The sequence below is a fragment of the Chanodichthys erythropterus genome, chromosome 16 (assembly GCF_024489055.1).
Source record: "Chanodichthys erythropterus isolate Z2021 chromosome 16, ASM2448905v1, whole genome shotgun sequence".
Taxonomy (NCBI): Eukaryota; Metazoa; Chordata; class Actinopteri; order Cypriniformes; family Xenocyprididae; genus Chanodichthys; species Chanodichthys erythropterus.
In genome coordinates this window covers 3,238,244-3,257,214 of record NC_090236.1, presented here as the reverse complement: position 1 = coordinate 3,257,214, position 18,971 = coordinate 3,238,244, and the positions used below count along the sequence as shown (strand labels likewise).

The window sequence follows — 18,971 nt, the reverse complement described above, 5'->3', positions numbered from 1 at the left end:
AGAAGTTATAACACTTCCTGTTTCCCTTTTCTCGCCATAAATTTGTTGCCTTGTAACGGCCAAACCGTTTGAGATATCCAACATCCGTCTGCAATTAAACAACTTCAAAAAAGTTTGGTGTAAATTGTATAAACCCTGTAGGAGTAGTAGTATAAAATTCATAGCCTGTTTTTTCAAAAAAATCCACATTCAAACTAAAATAGCTGATTTCCTGTTGGTCGGAGCTAATGAATGTAAATTAGAAAATTGTTCGGCTTGATAAAAGCAATATGTGTACCAAGTTTGGTGACTGTAGGCAAAAGTAACCCCCCGACTTTTGTCAAAAGGTGGCGCTATAGAGGCCCTTCTTCCTGCCCGTTTATGCGGTTTTGCCTGTGTCTGCAGGCTGGCCTTTTCAGTACCTGGATCCTACTACTACGCAGCCATGATGTTGTAATTGATGCAGTATGTGGTCTGGCATTGTCATGTTGGAAAATGCAAGGATGGGAGCATATGTCGTTCTAGAACTTGAATATACCTTTCAGCATTGATGGTGCCTTTCCAGATGTGTAAGCTGCCCATGCCACACGCACTCATGCAACCCCATACCATCAGAGATGCAGGCTTCTGAACTGAGCGCTGATAACAACTTGGGTTGTCCATGTCCTCTTTCCAAAAAGAACTTTGATTCCTCTGACCACAGAACAGTTTTCCACTTTGCCACAGTCCATTTTAAATGAGCCTTGCTTGCGCTTCTGGATCATGTTTAGATATGGATTCTTTTTTGATCTATAGAGTTTTAGCCAGAAACAGCGAATGGCACAGTGGATTGTGTTCACCGACAATGTTTTCTGGAAGTATTACTGAGCCCATGTTGTGATTTCCATTACAGTTGCATTCCTGTATGTGATGCAGTGCCGTCTAAGGGCCCAAAGATCACAGGCATCCAGTATGGTTTTCCGGCCTTGACCCTTATGCACAGAGATTGTTCCAGATTCTCTGAATCTTTGGATGATATTATGCACTGCAGATGATGATAACTTCAAACTCTTTGCAATTTTTCTCTGAGAAACTCTGATATTGCTCCACTATTTTTCGCCGCAGCATTGGGGAATTGGTGATCCTCTGCCCATCTTGACTTCTGAGAGACACTGCCACTCTAAAAGGCTTTTTATACCCAATCATGTTGCCAATTGATCTAATAAGTTGCAAATTCGTCCTCCAGCTGTTCCTTATATGTACATTTAAATTTTCCGGCCTCTTATTGCTACCTGTCCCATCGGGTTAAAAAAAGACGTGATCGCTATAACTTTCACATCCATGTGATTGGACTCCTACAATGAACACACAGCTGAAGTTTCATAAAAATCAGTGTATGCATAAGTTATAACACACTTCCTGATTCCCTTTTCTCGCCATAAATTTGTTACCTCGAATATCAAAAATCTGCTGGCAATTTAGCATCATCAGTGTCTTGACTTCATGCTGACTGAGTTTGATGGTGATCAGATTAATCACCAAGGAGGAGTATATCAAATTCCAGAGCATGCATTTTTCAAACAACGTTTAATAACACTTCCTGTTGAAATACCAGGAGTAAACAGGGCATTTGTGTTCATTATGAGGTATCAGTTTAAAAGCACATACTAAGCATTCATGGTAGAAAAAGTTTACTCTTCTTCACACTTACAGTGACCACAATGATCTTTTACGATCTCTTAAGACCATTGCTTTGAATGGTGATTCGAGTGACAGATTCTTAAATTTACACATCCACTGTAAAAGAATGTGAAAAACATGTAACTGTGAAAGTTCTGCTGAGTTCAGTGTTTTGTTTCTTTACGAATTTCTTCTCATATTATCATCTTATAATATTATATAATCATACAATGCCCTCCAAAAGTTTGAAAACACCCCTGTCAAAGTGTGGCTTTGGACGATATGAGCATAAATTTGTGCAAATACATTAAAGTAACTTGACATAATCAATGAAGACCAGCAATAATAATTTTCATTTTTATTACATAATAATGGCAATTTATACATGTCAAAGTCAGACATGACCCTTTGCCAGATGTGATGCATGGTTACTGGTTTAAACTTGGCCCAGGTTTGTAAAAGATCTTTGGGTCAGCACACCTTAAGCTTCAACAATTGATTGGCAATTAAGTTTAGAATACAATGAACCAATTAGAAGTCCACTTTAAGGAGAATAACCCTGAAATGTTTTCAGCAAAAACCTTAATTTCTTTTCGACTGATGAAAGAATGTCATGAACATCTTGGATGACATGGGGTGAGTAAATTACCAGGAAAAGTTTAATTAAAAGTGGACTAATCCTTTAAGAAAAATAAACCACATTGTCACATTGTCCTCCATTTTGGAACATATTTTTCTGCAGGGTGCGTGGGTAGTGGTCTATGACAAGGTCAGGCGTATTGGGGTGTATTTGCACATTGCCCTGACAAACATGCATTACCCATTACTGGAATATATAACAAACAGAAAAAGCTAACAAATCGGGGTGAAAGTCCCCTCGAGCACTGTATTAAAACATCTCCTTCAAAGCATCTGCCAGTTAGAAGAAATCAGCATTTGTTATGTATCGTGTATCACATTCATTGATGCAGCCATGCTTATGAACACATCATGGAGTGCCGTTGGCTCACTAATGGGTCTGTTTTATTTTTGGATGCAGGTCATGGTGCCATGTCTTCCTCCAGCCCCTCTCTCCATTTCTCATTTGAATACTGATGAGGTAAGGGGATTTAAAGTCATTGTCTTTTATACATACACTTCATGCTTCTATTACTGTATAGTGAATTCATTTACCTCAAAGATTCTTTTATAAGCTGAAGAAAATTTGATAAATATTGTGCTGTTTATCTCACAGGCCTCACCTTTGACTTAATGCCTGCTTTCCAGATCCTCTGTATATTTATTCATGAGGGAAAATAGTTTAGTGACTGCTAAAATGTATAGCAAAGTAGCCTGTTGCAGAAAAGTAATGTCACCAAAGTCAGTCTTGACCTTATCATTAACTAAAACTAAAACTACTAAAAACATTTCTGTTAATTGAAAGCTTGAAGCTGAAATGAAACCTTAATATCAATATTTAGAAAAAAAACAAAATGACAAAACCACATCATGAAATTACTAAAAATTCAACTAAAATTAACATAAAAAACATAAAAATAAAAGCTAATTCAAAAATTAATAAAACTGTAACAAAACCAAAATAAAATCTAAAATAACACTGCTTCTTTGAAGAATATAGAGTTGCTTGTAATATATAGATTTTCATACTGATTTAGGAATTTGAAATGGACTGAATTTATTCATATTATAGGCTAGGTCTGTTGTTGCCTATTTATTGTATATTTTACATATAGGCCTACTTCCTGTTACAATATTTATAAAAATATTTATTTTAAAAATCCTGTGCAGTATATGGGCTCTTGGCATCTTGTGGCAGTATCTGTATGGGATGAACACGATCTTAGGAACTACAAGTATGTCGACAACTCTATTCTTCACATCGAGAAAGGCGATAACGACACCCTGAATGTGACTGAGTTCTACAGCATGTGCGTGGAAAACCACACACACACACAAACAAACAGACACACAAACACACAGACATATTACTTTTCAAGTAAAATCATTTTGTTCATATCTCCACAGTTTAGGCTGGTGTCAGAAAAATGCTTGGACCTACGATACGTCTATTCTGGAACCTTTCATGTTAAGAAGTGGTAGGAATGAATGTATCTCATCAGACTGAAACAATAATTCAGCATCTATTATGTTTAACATAAAGGGTTCATGCAACACCATCTCATGGCACTTTGTAACTATTTGAGTCTTGGCGAATTAGTTTATGAATTCGTACGATCTGCTTACGCCCCAGTGACTCACCTAATGAGGATAGGGGAGGAGTCGAACTGTGTTCATGCTTACTTTTTTCTAGAAATTGTACATTTTCCTACAATTCACATCGTTCGAATTCATTCAAAATCGCCACCTCATGAAACAGTTACATTTTACAGTGAGATTGGGTTGGTTCAAATCAAGCTATTTTCCTCCCAGAGAACCTTTATAATGTTAATCATTATTTAGGCCTAGTGTTTTCTCTCTTTTTTCCTAAAGATGAATAATTTCTCATGATATTATTTCGATGTATGTATGAGCAGATATGGATGCCTTTGCACTGGTCTGGGATGGCAAGTTCGTAAATTGCCCTTCATGCATTATAATGCTACATGTGGACAGGAAGAATAAAATAAGAAGTACTATGTTATTCGGTCAGTATCATTTTTGATCATTGTTTCCCAACACCTGTGATCAGAGCAACATGTTAAACTGGACAGCATTGAAAACAACATGCACCCTGAAACCTTTAATTAATCTCTAATACTGTATATTATGTGCTGCATGTGAAATTGCAATGCTAAGTAATTCACTTACACAACAGTTTTTTATTCATAATAAAAGTCTGTCTGTCTGTCTTCCACTGAAGATCGGGGTGAAAAAACACCAGATGAAGTGATACAGAAATTTAAGTCAAAAATGGAGTGTCTATATATGAAAGATTTCCTCAAGTTACCTCGGGAAAAAGGTTGGCCAAAGTTTGTCTCTGATGCATTTCATTCTTCACCATGATGATGAAATTATGAGTCTGTAGTTCCATTGTTTATGTAAAACTATTTATCATGTATTTATCATGTATTTCAGCTCAATGTCAAATTGAGGCAGCAGCTTAAAACACAGGGGTAAGTGCAAACATTGTGTTTCTAAACTGACTTCTGTTTTATTTTCATTAAAAACTACACTTTTTTTTCCACTTCCTGCAATTTTTCACTTTTAAAGGTCACGAACAGATGCAGAGATCTTCATTGTCCAGGTCTACAATAAATTACTGCCATGATGGAAATTAGGATTCACTGTTACTGGTGATCTATTAATTGCATTTTCTGATTTGATATATTTTTGTGAATGAGATTTCTTCATAATATATAAAATCAATATTTTGAATGAAACAGTTTGTGTTTTGTGAGTTTGGCTACACACTCGACAACACTTCTGAGATGGTGAATGCAGCTACAGGTCACTAAAGTGTCTCCAGAGGCACTAAATCCATATTAAACTCACTAAACACCACAAGAGAATATAATGAAATATATCAAATGTTAGTTAACAGATCAGAAAAACCCATTAGAATTAACTACAGGGACTTGTTTCCCCCTCACATCGGAGTCATTTTTCCTAAGCTCTGGGTAATTTCTCATCCTGCAACCATTAAATAAGATTATTGTTATGGAACCCAATCTTTTAACAAATAAAACAGACTGAATAATGTCTGGAGCAAATTTGTCAAAAATGAAGGCTACAGTGTAAATTTCAGTCCATCAGTAAATGTAGGGCCATTACATTACTTGTTGATATAACTGCATGCAAGAGCAAAAACAATCAACAGTGAGACAGAACAGAACAATATCTGGATAATAGAGTATGCATTTGCATAAGTTAAAACAATAGTCATGTAACTTGATTAAAGAAATAAACAAAAACTATTATTGTGTATATAAAACTTTATTGATGAAATTTTGTTTTTTTCAAAATACACTGTAAAACTGCTAACCTTAACAAACATTTCTGTTTTAAGGCCTATTATTCCTCTAATACTTTCCAACATAGCAAATTCTATAAATGCATTTCCTTTTAACATTATATTTTACAGTGTATACGAAACACATACAATTCATATTTTACTTTCACATGCAGTGGAATAATAGTAACTAAAGTTTTTACTATTTACAATAATCTTTAGTTTTCTTGTGACACAGATTGTTAAATGCAGTTACAGGTTCACTTCAGTCATCAAAGCTCAAAGGCAGGGAAATAATAATTTAATATTTAATATAATAATTTGCCTCACTGAATACTGTAACAGTTTACTAAACAGTGAATACATTATAAAGAGCTGGACAAATCAGGAGATGCATTTATTGCACTTCCAGCCTAATTTTACAGTATGCTTTGGCATGAAATTACATCCAAACATAATTTTTCAATGGTTTAAAGCCGTCATATTGGAATCACTTGCCTTTTAACTCTGTACCCAGTGACTTATTAATTAGATAAAAAAGGCAATAATAAATAAAGTAAAAGAAATATGGGCAATTCCACGCAAAGGTCATCCTTGCCATGAAAAAAAAAAGTTTAAAATAAAAGAACAAAACCCTATGTAAGTTGTTAATTTAGGTCTGTAATATACTGTATTAATGTGCTCTATTGGACATTTTAAGAAAATTGCCTTGTTTATCCACAATATATGAGGTAAGCAACAATGCTTAGATAACATTTTCAACCAACCATATTTCATGCTCTCAAAAAATGGATCAAAGACCCCCCTTTTTTTAAACTTTATTTTAACAGTAAGCATTGTGTAGAAAGATGGAGGCATGCCTGAGATATAAATACACTCATTTCGTCATAACAGCACTGCCTGTGTAATTTATAAGGGCTGGAATAAAGAGGTCATGACGCTTCAGTGCTCTGTCACGTCCATAACGTTTTAAAGATTAAGTTTGTGTCATATAACAATTATAAATGCAAATAACTTGAAACTTCATATGCAAAGCTAAATTATGTTTATGCTTATTAGGATCAACAATTCATTTTACTACGTTGTTTTGAACAACCATAATAAGCGTTACGGACGTGACCGTTACGGACGCTTCATATTAAATCCTATGAGTTTTCTTCTTTATATTGCTGTGATCTGTTTCAGGCTTACCGTATCAGAACATATCCAATAATAGCAATCATCTTTGTGCTTCATTAGTTTTAATATGAAAAAATGTCTCAACTTTTTAGTTCATTCGATTTTATAACAAAATTCAAACAATACCTATAGATATCACTCGTGAATAAGCGGCAGATCAAGCGGATCAGGCGCACATGAAATAATCTTTGCTCTTTTCCAGTTACAGAACGAAATATCAACATCAGAACGTCGGCCTATATGATAAAGTAAAAAGTACAGAAGAGCATTGTGTCTCATAGGACACTTCCCTCGGGATGTTACGTTTTTACCTATTGGTTAATTGAACAGGCAACTGATGATAATCTCGCGGTCAAACTGACAAAATATAATAATATTGCAATAATTTTGACTTGAAATAAAATGTGATCATTTTTACTCAAGGCTTTGCTTTAAACTGCATAAACTAGCCGAAAATCGTGCGATCATTTAGACATGATTGAAAGTGACAATAGTGTCAATCGGTTCACCTGACTGTGGGAGAAATCTGTGATTTTAAACTGCTATTTGATAAACTTTAATATTTGTTAATGTATTTTAGCAAGCAATGCTGTAAGAAAGAAAATCTGTATTCTGTTATCGTCCTTGCTGTAATGTTACGTCTGTGTTTATAGTAGCCTATTCACTTCACTGTAGAGAGGCGTCCTGAAAGTGCACGAGGAACCTGATTGGTTTAGGCGCGAAACAGGCGCCCTCTAATTCGCTCGCGCTGCCTGTCATTCAATCTCAGGTTTTGACAGCTCGAAGATAGCGTTATCGACAGACAGATAAAAATGGTAAGATGTCACTAAAACAGCACACAATTAAGTTAAATAGATATCTAGTTATTATAATGTATCATATCAAGTAACCTGACCTGATACCCCAGCTCTTTCATCACCTCAGATAGGATGGGTTTTAGAGATGCACCGATCGATCGGCCAGGGATTCTGAGCCGATCCGTTTTGTTACCAGCAGCACAGGCAATCTTGGTATAAACACAGTTTTGAATCGTTAAATAACTAAGAAAGTGAACCCATGTTGTATTTAACAGTATTGAGTCCGTTGAACACCGTTCATAAACTTCTTAAAGGGACAGCAGTCCAATATCCCTGCTGCTGTCTAAGTTAATCAAAAAAAAAAAAAAAAGACAAAGAAAATCACTTTCTGCTCTTGACTGAATACGTTTTATAACTTTAATGGTAAGAATTTATCTGTATTAATATTTACAATAAAGACTACAGAAATTAAGGTAACCCATGTACAATAACACTGAACTTTAATTTCTATTTCTTACCTGAATAAAAACCCAGTTAACCTGAAAACTTTTGAAAATCGGAATTGGCAAAAAAATCGGAAGTCGGAATTGGACAAGAAAATTGCAATTGGTGCATCTCTATCAACATATGACAATAACGACCTCTATATATGACAAAATTTATAAATGCCTATTCAATTAACCTAATACTAGTAATACTATAGGCTGCTACATGTTTGAATTTAGGTAAAAGGTATGTCCAATGCTGAACGTCAGAAAGCTTTCAGGGAAAGGCACAAAAATGATGAAAACTACAAAGAAAAGGAGAGGAAAAGAAAGAGAGAGGAAAGAGCCAGAAAAAAAATACAGCAAACTAATGAGGAGAAAGAAAGAGTCCGCACTCTTGCAAAAGAGAGACAGAGGAAAAGGAGACTCCGTCTTAAACATCAAAGTTTAGATGTTCAACTGGCTCCTGTCCCAGCATACAAGTGTAAGCAGTCTCTTGGAAGGGCGGTCAAACGAGTTCTTACTGCTCTTCCTCAAAGTCCAAACAAAAAAAAAGCAGTGATTAAAAAGATTGTTGACGCAGTTGGATTCATTGAGCACAGTGAAATTAAACAAGTAGACCTATCAGGTACAACAGACCACACTGAAGAAAAGGTCAAGCAGTTTTATGTGCGGGATGACATCTCACGACAGGCACCTGGCAGAAAAGATTCTGTCACCATAAGAGAAGATGGAGTTAAGAAGACATGTCAAAAGAGGCACTTATCTATGTCTGTTTTAGAGGCATATAGAGTCTTTCAGGATGAGTACCCAGAGATTAAAATAGGAAAATCAAAATTTGCAGCACTGCGGTTAAGAGAGGTCTTCACAAAAGCAGAAACACCTCATAATGTTTGCCTTTGTAAATACCATGAGAACACACAAATGCTGCTTGAGAGTGTTCATAAACACATACCACGACATGCCTTCCAAAGCGTATCAGCATTTATCAGAGCTCTGGTCTGCAGTCCTGACTCTCCGGAGTGTATGTTGAATGGATGTAAAACTTGCTGTAATGCAATTCTCCTTCAGAACATCATTAGCAACATCCCAGATGAAGATAAGAACATCCAAACAATGTGGCATTCATGGGAATCTGAAGGAGGGTTTCAGGTAAAGATAATGAAGAGAGGAGAATTGAGGGATGTATTTGCATTGCTGTTGGCATCAGCCACAAAATTTCTTAAACACTGCTTCATAAAAAGAAATCAAAGTGCAGTTTTCCAACAGAAGATGAAAGACACAAGTGAGACTTCAGCGGTGTTACAGATTGATTTTGCAGAAAATTACACTACTGCATATCAAGATGAAATCCAGGCAGCCCACTGGACCAGCAGACAAGTCACACTTTTCACTGCTGTTGCATGGGGCAAAGCAGATGTGCAATCCTATGCAATTGTCAGTGATTCACTGGAGCATGAAAAGAAGGCAGCTGTAACATTTCTGTCCAAGGTGGTGGAAGACCTGAAGAAAAAAAAATCCAAGAATGGAAAAATTGCACATCTTCAGTGATGGAGCAGCATCTCACTTTAAAAACAAATTTATTTGGTCATTCATGTCCACAATCTTTGGGGAGATCTTTCCAAGCCTTAAGGTATTTATTCAAATGTTTTGTATCATAATGGACATATGTGTTACAAGCTTACATATGGTGTTCTTCAATGACAATCATTTGACTGTTTAGGTGGAATGGCACTTCTTCGCCACAAGTCATGGAAAGGGAGCTGTTGATGGAGTAGGTGGGACAGTGAAAAGGTCCGTTAGTTCAGCTGTGCTAAGCCGCAAGGTTATTGTGAACAATGCACAGTCCTTCGCAAAAACAGCTGCGCATTACTGCCCGAACATTAATATTAAACTTGTTATGGAAAGGGACATACAGACGTTCACACATGAACACCAGCTAGAGCGTCTGTGGACGGATGTAAAACCTCTCATAGGTAACTATTGGATAGCAATTTGTGCTCACTAATGAATGCGTGTAAATGATAAAGTTATTAAAGTGATATCTGTAGTATTATGACCTATTCACACTCTTTCTTAGGAACCCAGAGTGTGCACCACATCGAGCCCATCTCTTGGGGCCTCATCAAACATAGTCAGTATTCGTCCTCATTAGAGGCAGCAACACACAAATTTCATCATTCAAATGAGGATGAGCCCCAAGCCCATCCAACTGAGCCACTGGTCAATATAAAAACAGGCGATTGTCTGCAGATCTGCTACAAAGGCAAAAAGTCTAGCAGGGAATTTGTCGGCCTTGTTACCGATTTGGATTCTGATGGGTTAGAAATTCAGTTTCTCAGGAGAAATGATGAAATGGGATTCGTTTACATCCTCCCTACAAAGGAAGACAAGTCATGGGTGGAAAAAGGACAAATAATCCAGCGCCTCAGTCCTTTCCTTGACAACAGAGGCCGTTATCATTTCAAAGAGGCAGTACTGGCAGAGTGAAAGAAAAAAAAATAATTAAGAAGAAAATTCATGAATTATATGAAAGATGAAAGTGTTAAGCATGAATGAATGAAATAAATAAGTTCCTTCACCTTTCCTCTTTCCTCTTTTCTCTCATTATCAATTATTTTACATATCGTATTATGATATTAGCCTGGTAATGTCTGGAATGGCATAATAGAGAAGTGTTTTCTCTCTGGCTAGGGGCGCTTGTCTGAAGTTTAAAATCATTGGTTACCCGTAAGCCAATCAGATACGTTTAGTTATGACGCCTGTACAGCCGCATCGAAGCACAGACATCATGCATCGAACTCAAATCTATGATTGAACTTCCACTGTAAACCTGTTGTAAACACATGATGATGCGAGCGAAATACCGGAGTGAACATGGCTGTAAACGACTTTTGCAGATTATGCGAAGTTAATGCATCCCGAAGTTTGCATCCCGTGTCTCGTTTCCCATTTCCGCGGTCGTTTCGGTTTTCGATTTCTCTAACCTACAATGTAAAACTCGGCGCTTAGCATCTACGTCACGGCTCTCAGCCCGCCCTCTGTTCGTTGATTGGCCCGGGTTGTTTCCAGACCGGTGGCAAACAGAAAGCTCTGACACTGTATCAGACTGAGTACAGAAGTGAAATGAAATTGAGCGGAAGTAGGAAGTCTGACGTAGTCAGGCTATTATGATATAGGATCCAATCTAAAAAAAATAAACTTGTAATGCCATTTTAAAAATCTTCAGAATAATTTCAGACTGTTTTCTTAATGTTAAAACTGCCATTCAGAGACATTTTATGGGTCAACAAAAGAGCCATGATGGTTTGATTGTTGATTTCTCAAACATGTTTTTATGTGTATTTCAGATGTGTCACATCCATAACAGAATTTTGTCACATCCATAACGTTGGTTTTTCCTCATTATACACTTCATAAAAAATGTTATATTTTAAACATTGATATTTTTGTGCTCAGCTAAGACCCCTTTATCATGTGAATATCAATATTTATACATTCAACTTAAAAGTTCACAGACTTTTAAGAAAGTTGCACAGTATACTGCAAATTCTGTCATTTTCTGTCACATCCATAACATGTGCCTATTTGCCTTTTTTGGGGGTGTTTAAAATTATTTTAGAAAAACATATTTTGTCTACAAATTTCCCAGATTGGGTGCTCTGAGAATATGCATTGACAATTTATATATTGTAAGAAATTTATTTTTACAGAGACATTTTATCTGTCATTATGAGTTCAAATGTCACATCCATAACGCTGGAATTGCCCACATATAAATAAATGATCTGTCACCTGCAGCATCCTCACATGTGATATAGCCTACTAGCTAATTCCTTCTTTATGTAAACAAACGTGACGTAATGACGCAAAGATGAACGACGGCATGCTCGAACCAGTACCGCTTGGATTTGAAAACATTATTACAAGCTACCGTTGTGAATCAGGCTAAAGGTAAGGAGAGAGCTTTGAACACTGGCTGGTTATTTACTTGCTCAAAAATTGATTTTGGATAATTTTTAACCAAAAAAACGTTACAGACTGCAGCTTTAAAAGGAATGTCTGTCTTTGTCATTTAAAAAATAAAATAACCTGATTTATTCTGATTTAATTGATGTGTATTTTCCATTTAAGAACATGTCAGAATTACAGAAGTATAATAGTGACTAAGCTTGCTGTTTTACTTGATTTGGTTACTTACATATAGATGAAAGCAGAACCACGAATGCCACTGCTGCAGAAACACCTCCCAGCAGCCACCTGTGAGGATTATGGCATCATTAATCTGTAAGAACAAACACTCTGTGCATTTTCACTACTAATAACAAAGTCCCTTTAAGACAAGTCATTTCACTCGGCGGCCATCTTTGAAACGCCTCTCGGGCATCCTGGGCATCATGCAGCTCCTATCTCTTTGAATGGGGAAACATCAGATTCTCCAAAACTGTTCGTCAACCTTACGATTAAATTTGATATTTGACATCACCAATGAAATCTAACAACAACCGACTCATAAATTTAGTTTCTAAACGCTCGAATCATGACAAAAAAACTATTTTTTTTTCAGACTGGATCAAGCTAATGCGCATGCGCAGACCTAAATGCGCGTCTCTTTGGAGGCGTGCGTCTGACTGTTTAGAAACCGGTGATTCTAACGGCCGCTGAAGTGACGCGATGACTTTACCAGTCAGCGATTGGCTCTTGGCTTTAGAAGGCGGGACTTATTCCGCCATATTGCGCGTTACACTTTCTCCCATTCAAAACAATATGAGTGACACGTCTTGTGTTATTCTATAGTCTTTTTGCTAATAAGCAGGGGCAGATCTAGAAAATTATTTATAGGGTGGCAAAGGGGTGGCATGAGGTCTATGAGGGGTGACAACACCAAAGCAAGCGCCCATGCATAGTTTTTGGAGATTTAGGGCCTGACAAACAATTGTGTTCACAAACATTGCATTACCAAAATAAATAAGATTTCAATATCCATCATGGCACCAAGTTAAGGCACTATATGAAAAACATCAACAGATTTAAAATGAGTCTGACCTTGTATCACTAAAGGAGATGAGCAGTTTTATTAATATTACACAGGTTACTTCGATGGCATAAATCACATGTTTTAGTGCAAGTTAAAGAACAACAAAAACTTGTTTTTTGCAAACAATATTTGAGTTTCTGGTATTAACAGAGGTGGGAATGTCTGTGTGTGTTCACCCAGATCACCATATCAACCACATACTCTAGCAACACCCCAGAAACTGCATAGCAAGAGCCTAGCAACCACCCAGAATCTCCTAGCATCCACCTAGCAAAACTTTAGCAATCACCCAGAACATCTATATTATGGGCTAACTGACCAAACTATTTATGTTTTTTTAAACAAGACTTTAAGTTGGCTTTATGAAGCTGGCATAAATTTGTCTTTCAAACTTTTTAATCTAGTTGAAATGAAACAATTCAACATTTTCACAACTATAAACACAATCTCAAAACTATGTACCAACTTGTACAAACCTCAAACTTGCAAGTCAAAAAAAATGTTTTAGTCAATAACTTATTCTTGTCTGACAAAATCAAACTTTGGCCTCAGATGACACACAAAACTTAACAAATACACAGACTACTGCACTGCCCAGTGAACACTAGTGAGATAAATTCATGTAACACTGTAACAAAAATACAGCTTACTGGGATTCAGGAATTATTTTGCAGCTCAATGTCTACTACACTATACAAAAATAAATTTACAGATACAGTAAAATACAGCAATGATATTTTTTCTTTCTTTTTTTCCATTTTACTATTGTAAATTGATCTGGCAGTAGATATATATGAACTTGGTATGCACCACAATACAGTATAGGCTACTGTCAATTACAGTAAAACTAAATTCAGCAACCTCTGCACATTTGGCCAAATTTTATTACCAGTATATAAGGAACTATAGCAGTGTATTGGTCTTCTGACACAAGACAGTCATTCTCAGTTCTGCAAAATACAGTATAACAAATGGCTACGGAGAAAGTTGACAATCACAAGTTTGAGGGTGTACAGCTGCTACAGTTTACTGTAATTTCCCTCATCTAAAGTACTGTTACTGTGTAAGTTTAAAAGCCCTGTAAATTATTAATTCAGCTCTCTCTCAGATTTTGACTGGTGTGTTATCAGTTTTGCTACCTAATGTAGTTAGACCCCGAAGCCGCCGCCAGGCGCCGCCATTTGCGCCATTTAGAATTTCAGCCGCCGCCAGCCAATAATTTCCTAAGCCAAATTGAGCCACCATCTGATAAAGTTTGGCTGAGCCGGCTAGAATTATTTGCATCAAATAATAATTCTATCACATAGAGACACACACACACAAAATATATAAACAATACACGAGATCTATTTTCCCACTGGTTTCATAACAGCACAGTCTTGTGCTCGTACCGATTAAAATGGCTCGAAGAAGCGATGCATTTTTTTTTTTCTCGCACTGATGTGAAAAAGCGGAAAGAAGCAAGCAAGGTTATTTTGATCTTCTCACATACTTTCCTAATTCCTACTTACTTTTTTTTTTTTAAACTTAGGCCTACCCAGACTTTTGTTAAATCTTCAGGGCACGGTTGCACAAACACCTGAATCAAAGATGTTATGAACCAAATATTCTGGAACGGAGAGATTTATAGCACTGAACGTGATATTGCTGCAGTAACAAACCACCGTTTCCACATTGCTAATTCACGACGCATGCGTCATTGTACACTGTACATTGAAGTGAAATGTGCAAAACTTTGTCCAAAATAATACTGATAACGGTGTGTGTTATATTAAGGCGAGACACGGCAGGCAAAAACATCGTTTTTTGTTTTTTTTTTCCTGGTCAAGTTTTAGATTTTTGGATATTTGTCTTCAATAACATGTCTTCTTTCAGACTTGTGGTGAAAAAAAAGTCCGAAATACACATTTAGGTCTTTATTTTACTACACTTCGTCTGTTTGCGTCTGTATATTTCTCATAAATTCAACAAAAGTTTGCGTTCTTAATCAACATACTTCTCCGCGATCTCTGCCGTCACCCTCTCATCGCATGCACCGTTAGGAATCTCTCTTCTGTACAATCCTGTTGGATCCAAATATGGTAGTTTCCTTTTTATCAGCAACCATACGTTGTGAAAGTAAAATCTATTGTTTTCTTTATTACATTGTATTGCATTTTGTAGAAATATAGTGTAAGCCATGCATTAGTGGAAAGATAATCAGTATGACATCTGTAGACATGGAGTGGCAGCTTCAGCCATTTGCAGCTATGAAAAGTTTGGCGGCTGCAGCAGCCATTTAGGTTTTGGCTGAGCCGGCTAGCCAGCCAATAACTTCATCAGCCAGCCATTATTCTCAAAAGAAATGGCTTCGGGCTCTAAATGTAGTCATTGTTAAACGTATTGAGAAATGTGTCTTTGTTTTGAGAACTGAGCGAATGGTTTGGGAAACTGGGCCAACTGAATCACTTATAATGTGTTAGCAATCCAGAAAAGCTAAAATACATTTAAATTCTTACCTACAGTTTCTGTGATCGGGATCTTCTTATTAAGTTCATGTTACCGTTTCGTCGGATGGCAAAAAGACCTTTATCCATGATGAAAGTGGAGCGGGCGGTCGGTGAATCAGCTCGCAAAAAATTACGAAAATTCGAGGACTTCTGAGTTAGCCGAGAAGCAGTAATTTTCCGATTTACGAACAAATGGAAAACAATTCGTAAGTGAACTTGGCTGCGCTGCGCTGTGTTTTTGACTCCGCTGTGTTAATGAAGCTGATTACACTGAACGCGCTGCGTGCGCGTGCAACCGTCATGCAGCTTATTGAAAGATGTGTTTTCTTGCCATTATTTTGCAATACGCTGTATTTTTTATGTTAGCCTATCACATTGAAGCGCCGCTGCTGAAAAGCAGTAGTACTTGAAACACTGCTAACATTTATATTTTATTCTCTGATGATTTTGGGGTGGCAGCAAGGGCGTAGATTTGGTTTCAACATTGGGGGGTTGAACGTATGCTGCCTGTTTGTTTTTTTGTTTTGTTTTTTATATTAAAAAATAATAACCTGTTTTATGTGTAGTGTTATTGGATAATCTATCTATCTATCTATCTATCTATCTATCTATCTATCTATCTATCTATCTATCTATCTATCTATCAGAACTTTATGAAATGTATGTATAATCATTCATCAAATTCTAACATAACGGTGATTCTAAAAAGAAAGAAATTATGTTAAATATTGAAACCGCCAGTAGGCGGCAGCGATTCGCTTTTTTATTGAGTGAGTGAGTCACTTAAATCGTTCATTCAGCCAATTCGTTCAAAACTAAAGTCAGATTAATTTAGGAAGAAAACAAACACCGATGTGAATATTTTTGTCATTGATCATTACAGACACTATTGAAAAATGAACAAACAAAACAGACGGCTGTTTTGGTAACTGGTTACAGTTACACTGATAGTTATGGCTACATTGTAATGGATTAGCTAGCTAAAATATGAGTGTATTACAAAACATTATCATACCTCCTTCTCAGTACATGCTTTATTCTTTTTAACGGACCAGCGGTTTAATATAGTTGGCTGGGCAGCGGTTCTCTTCATTTTTGGTGCTACCCGCGCTGTCTCATTCAAACAGTACAGCTCCACTCGCGTTGTTTTGGTGAAAGAGCGAGGCGCGTTGGTTGGGCGTTACCAATCGGTTCAATGGAGGGGGAGAATATTTTTGTCTAATTTATTATGACAAACTCATATTTGAATACAAACAAAATTATTGTTACAAAATAAATGAATTCTACATATTTTTCATTTGATCTGCTGTGATTTTCATGTTGAAATATTGGGGGGGTTGTAACTGAAGCATTTGAATATTGGGGGGGTGACCTCCCCCCCATCCCCCCCACAAACTACGCCCCTGGGTGGCAGATGGGGTGGCAAATGTTTTTTCTTAAGGTGGCAGTTGCCACCCTGGTAGATCCGCCCCTGCTAATAAGCCACACAGACAGAAATCTCTCTCTCACACATCACACACACACACACACACACTTTCATTACCCGGAAGAGATGGCAATGCAGAGGCACAGACTGAGGATGATAGGCAGGGACGTGCACAGACATTTTGGGGGGCAGGGGCTCAAGTGGAAAAAAGGGCACTTTTCATAATTATTTATTTAAAAAATAATGAACCCTTAAATATATTAAGACAACTTTGACTTCCCTGATACTCACTCAATTGTTTTATACTCCACAGATTTATACAAAATAATCAGTTCACACAGAGACCATGGTCTTCTTCACTAGGTTTATCACAAGAGAAGTCAACAGCAACTATTTTCAAGTAGATATATATTTAGAATAAATGACTGGACCAAGGAGAGGGACATAGTTTCACTAATAATTTGTTTATTTTGCACAAATCAATAAATCGTTGTAATTTTTTGGTGTTATTGGAATACTTCTTTCATGAAGTGGACAATTTTAAGATTTTACAATTTTACAATGTTAAGGTCCATTTTTGCTGCCATGTCTTTTACTCTAATGGAAAGAAAACTTAACCCTAGCCCTACACATTTAGATGGAGTTTGTTTTAAGCCTACTACCCTCCGTCTGTTTGCATCTGTAGATTTCTTCTAAATTAACCAAAACAAGCTAATCTGCATATATTTAAGCACATCAAGAGTTTTTTTTTTTTTTCCTGAACTGTTAATACGTTATATATTATAACAAATGCCTGCAGAGGACGACAAAAGCCTGCTGATTTTTGTTGTTAGACAGCACAGCACGATCAAAGCCACCATGATTAAAAATATATTATTAGTTAAATAATAATATTCGGCCACTTCTTTGTGATAGAAATGCTACAGCCACTGTAATTTCTTCAACAAGAATATATGGACAGAGCGAGGGTTTTAACTTTTATTGATGTATTATCCTGTGTAAGTGTAGATGTAAGAATAGCATTATGTAGCTGATGCTTTATTTTGATTTTAAATAGTTTAAATAAACCATGCATCTTTAGCAAACTGTCTAAAAATGTGGTTCATGAATGTGCGTCCATGGAATGCTCCTCTTCTGTTATTGACAGCCCAACCAATATCTTTACCATGGTTCAAAACGCAATGCATAGCACAATAAAATGATTGAAATTATAATATGACATAAATTTCATTAGTATCAAATCAGGCAGATGTGTTGATTGTGGTCAAACTATTAATGCAGCGTTAAATGTGTAAATAACCCTTAAATAGACAAAACTTTCAGGTTTGTGAACATAGGCTAGCCTACCTGAAAGAAATGCACGGGATGCATCCATCTAGGGCTTTTTTCTTTTTCGCTTCTCATCGCCAGACAGCAGTTGCATTTTTTTTTTTTTTTTGCGGGAATAGTTGTCACAAGTTCCCTTTCGATACTTCACTCGTACTGCGTATGGGGAAAGGTCTCCCTTTTTCCCCGCTGCTGAAGCCTTTTTCAATAACGCAGTGTAACTGCACCGTCATTGGTTCACTCATAGACAAGTTGTTGAACCAATGGCGGCGCGGCAAAGCAGCGCGGCCTATGGCGACAAAGCGCGCGAATATTCCCGCCGAAATGGGCGGGGTATAGGGCTATATAAGCAGGCGTTTCGCCATAGGATTTCAGTGTTTTCTCCTTCAGCGACGACATCTACTTCTCTTCGCTGATCTCCGCCTGAAGCCGAAGAAGCTCGCCGCCTTCCGCTCTCGCCGCCGTCTGAAGAGGCTCCCGCAGCGGACTCGCCTGGACTCGCCGGTGGAAGAAAGCGCCGGCGCCCTCGCGGACTGCAGCTTCTAGCGCCGTCGCCGAGCCGCCGCCTCCCGCTTCCGGCCGCTTCCTGTGGGTCCCCTGCCGCCATCCGGCGCGCCGCCTGAGAGCTTCATCCGCGGCTTAAA

At 37.2% G+C, this 18,971-nt stretch overlaps 2 protein-coding genes across 3 annotated transcripts; both read left to right on the top strand.

Annotated features, from left to right (window-relative positions):
- The first annotated feature begins 2,573 nt into the window (after nucleotides 1-2,573).
- On the top strand, nucleotides 2,574-5,018 carry LOC137003554 (apolipoprotein M-like). Its single transcript, XM_067363755.1, has 7 exons — nucleotides 2,574-2,737; nucleotides 3,427-3,566; nucleotides 3,664-3,734; nucleotides 4,173-4,283; nucleotides 4,499-4,597; nucleotides 4,714-4,751; nucleotides 4,849-5,018. The coding sequence occupies exons 1-6, from the start codon at nucleotides 2,612-2,614 to the stop codon at nucleotides 4,740-4,742; spliced, it is 576 nt and encodes a 191-aa protein (XP_067219856.1). The 5' UTR covers nucleotides 2,574-2,611; the 3' UTR covers nucleotides 4,743-4,751; nucleotides 4,849-5,018.
- Nucleotides 5,019-9,564: 4,546 nt separating this feature from the next.
- On the top strand, nucleotides 9,565-10,733 carry LOC137003589 (uncharacterized). 2 transcript variants are annotated; one of them, XM_067363801.1, is made up of 3 exons: nucleotides 9,565-9,681; nucleotides 9,772-10,024; nucleotides 10,129-10,733. In XM_067363801.1, the coding sequence occupies exons 1-3, from the start codon at nucleotides 9,574-9,576 to the stop codon at nucleotides 10,536-10,538; spliced, it is 771 nt and encodes a 256-aa protein (XP_067219902.1). In that variant the 5' UTR covers nucleotides 9,565-9,573; the 3' UTR covers nucleotides 10,539-10,733. The 2 variants fall into 2 exon arrangements, 1 of the variants encoding a protein (XP_067219902.1); XR_010891998.1 differs by having other exon boundaries at nucleotides 9,565-10,024; nucleotides 10,100-10,733.
- Nucleotides 10,734-18,971: the final 8,238 nt, after the last annotated feature.

Coding starts and splice junctions, on each gene's coding strand:
- LOC137003554 (XM_067363755.1), top strand. CDS start 2,612: ATGCTTATGAACACATCATGGAGTGCCGTTGGCTCACTAATGGGTCTG. Junction 3,567..3,663: donor GTGACTGAGTTCTACAGCAT/GTGCGTGGAAAA, acceptor ATATCTCCACAG/TTTAGGCTGGTGTCAGAAAA. Junction 4,598..4,713: donor CAAGTTACCTCGGGAAAAAG/GTTGGCCAAAGT, acceptor CATGTATTTCAG/CTCAATGTCAAATTGAGGCA.
- LOC137003589 (XM_067363801.1), top strand. CDS start 9,574: ATGGAAAAATTGCACATCTTCAGTGATGGAGCAGCATCTCACTTTAAA. Junction 9,682..9,771: donor AGATCTTTCCAAGCCTTAAG/GTATTTATTCAA, acceptor TTGACTGTTTAG/GTGGAATGGCACTTCTTCGC. Junction 10,025..10,128: donor GGATGTAAAACCTCTCATAG/GTAACTATTGGA, acceptor ACTCTTTCTTAG/GAACCCAGAGTGTGCACCAC.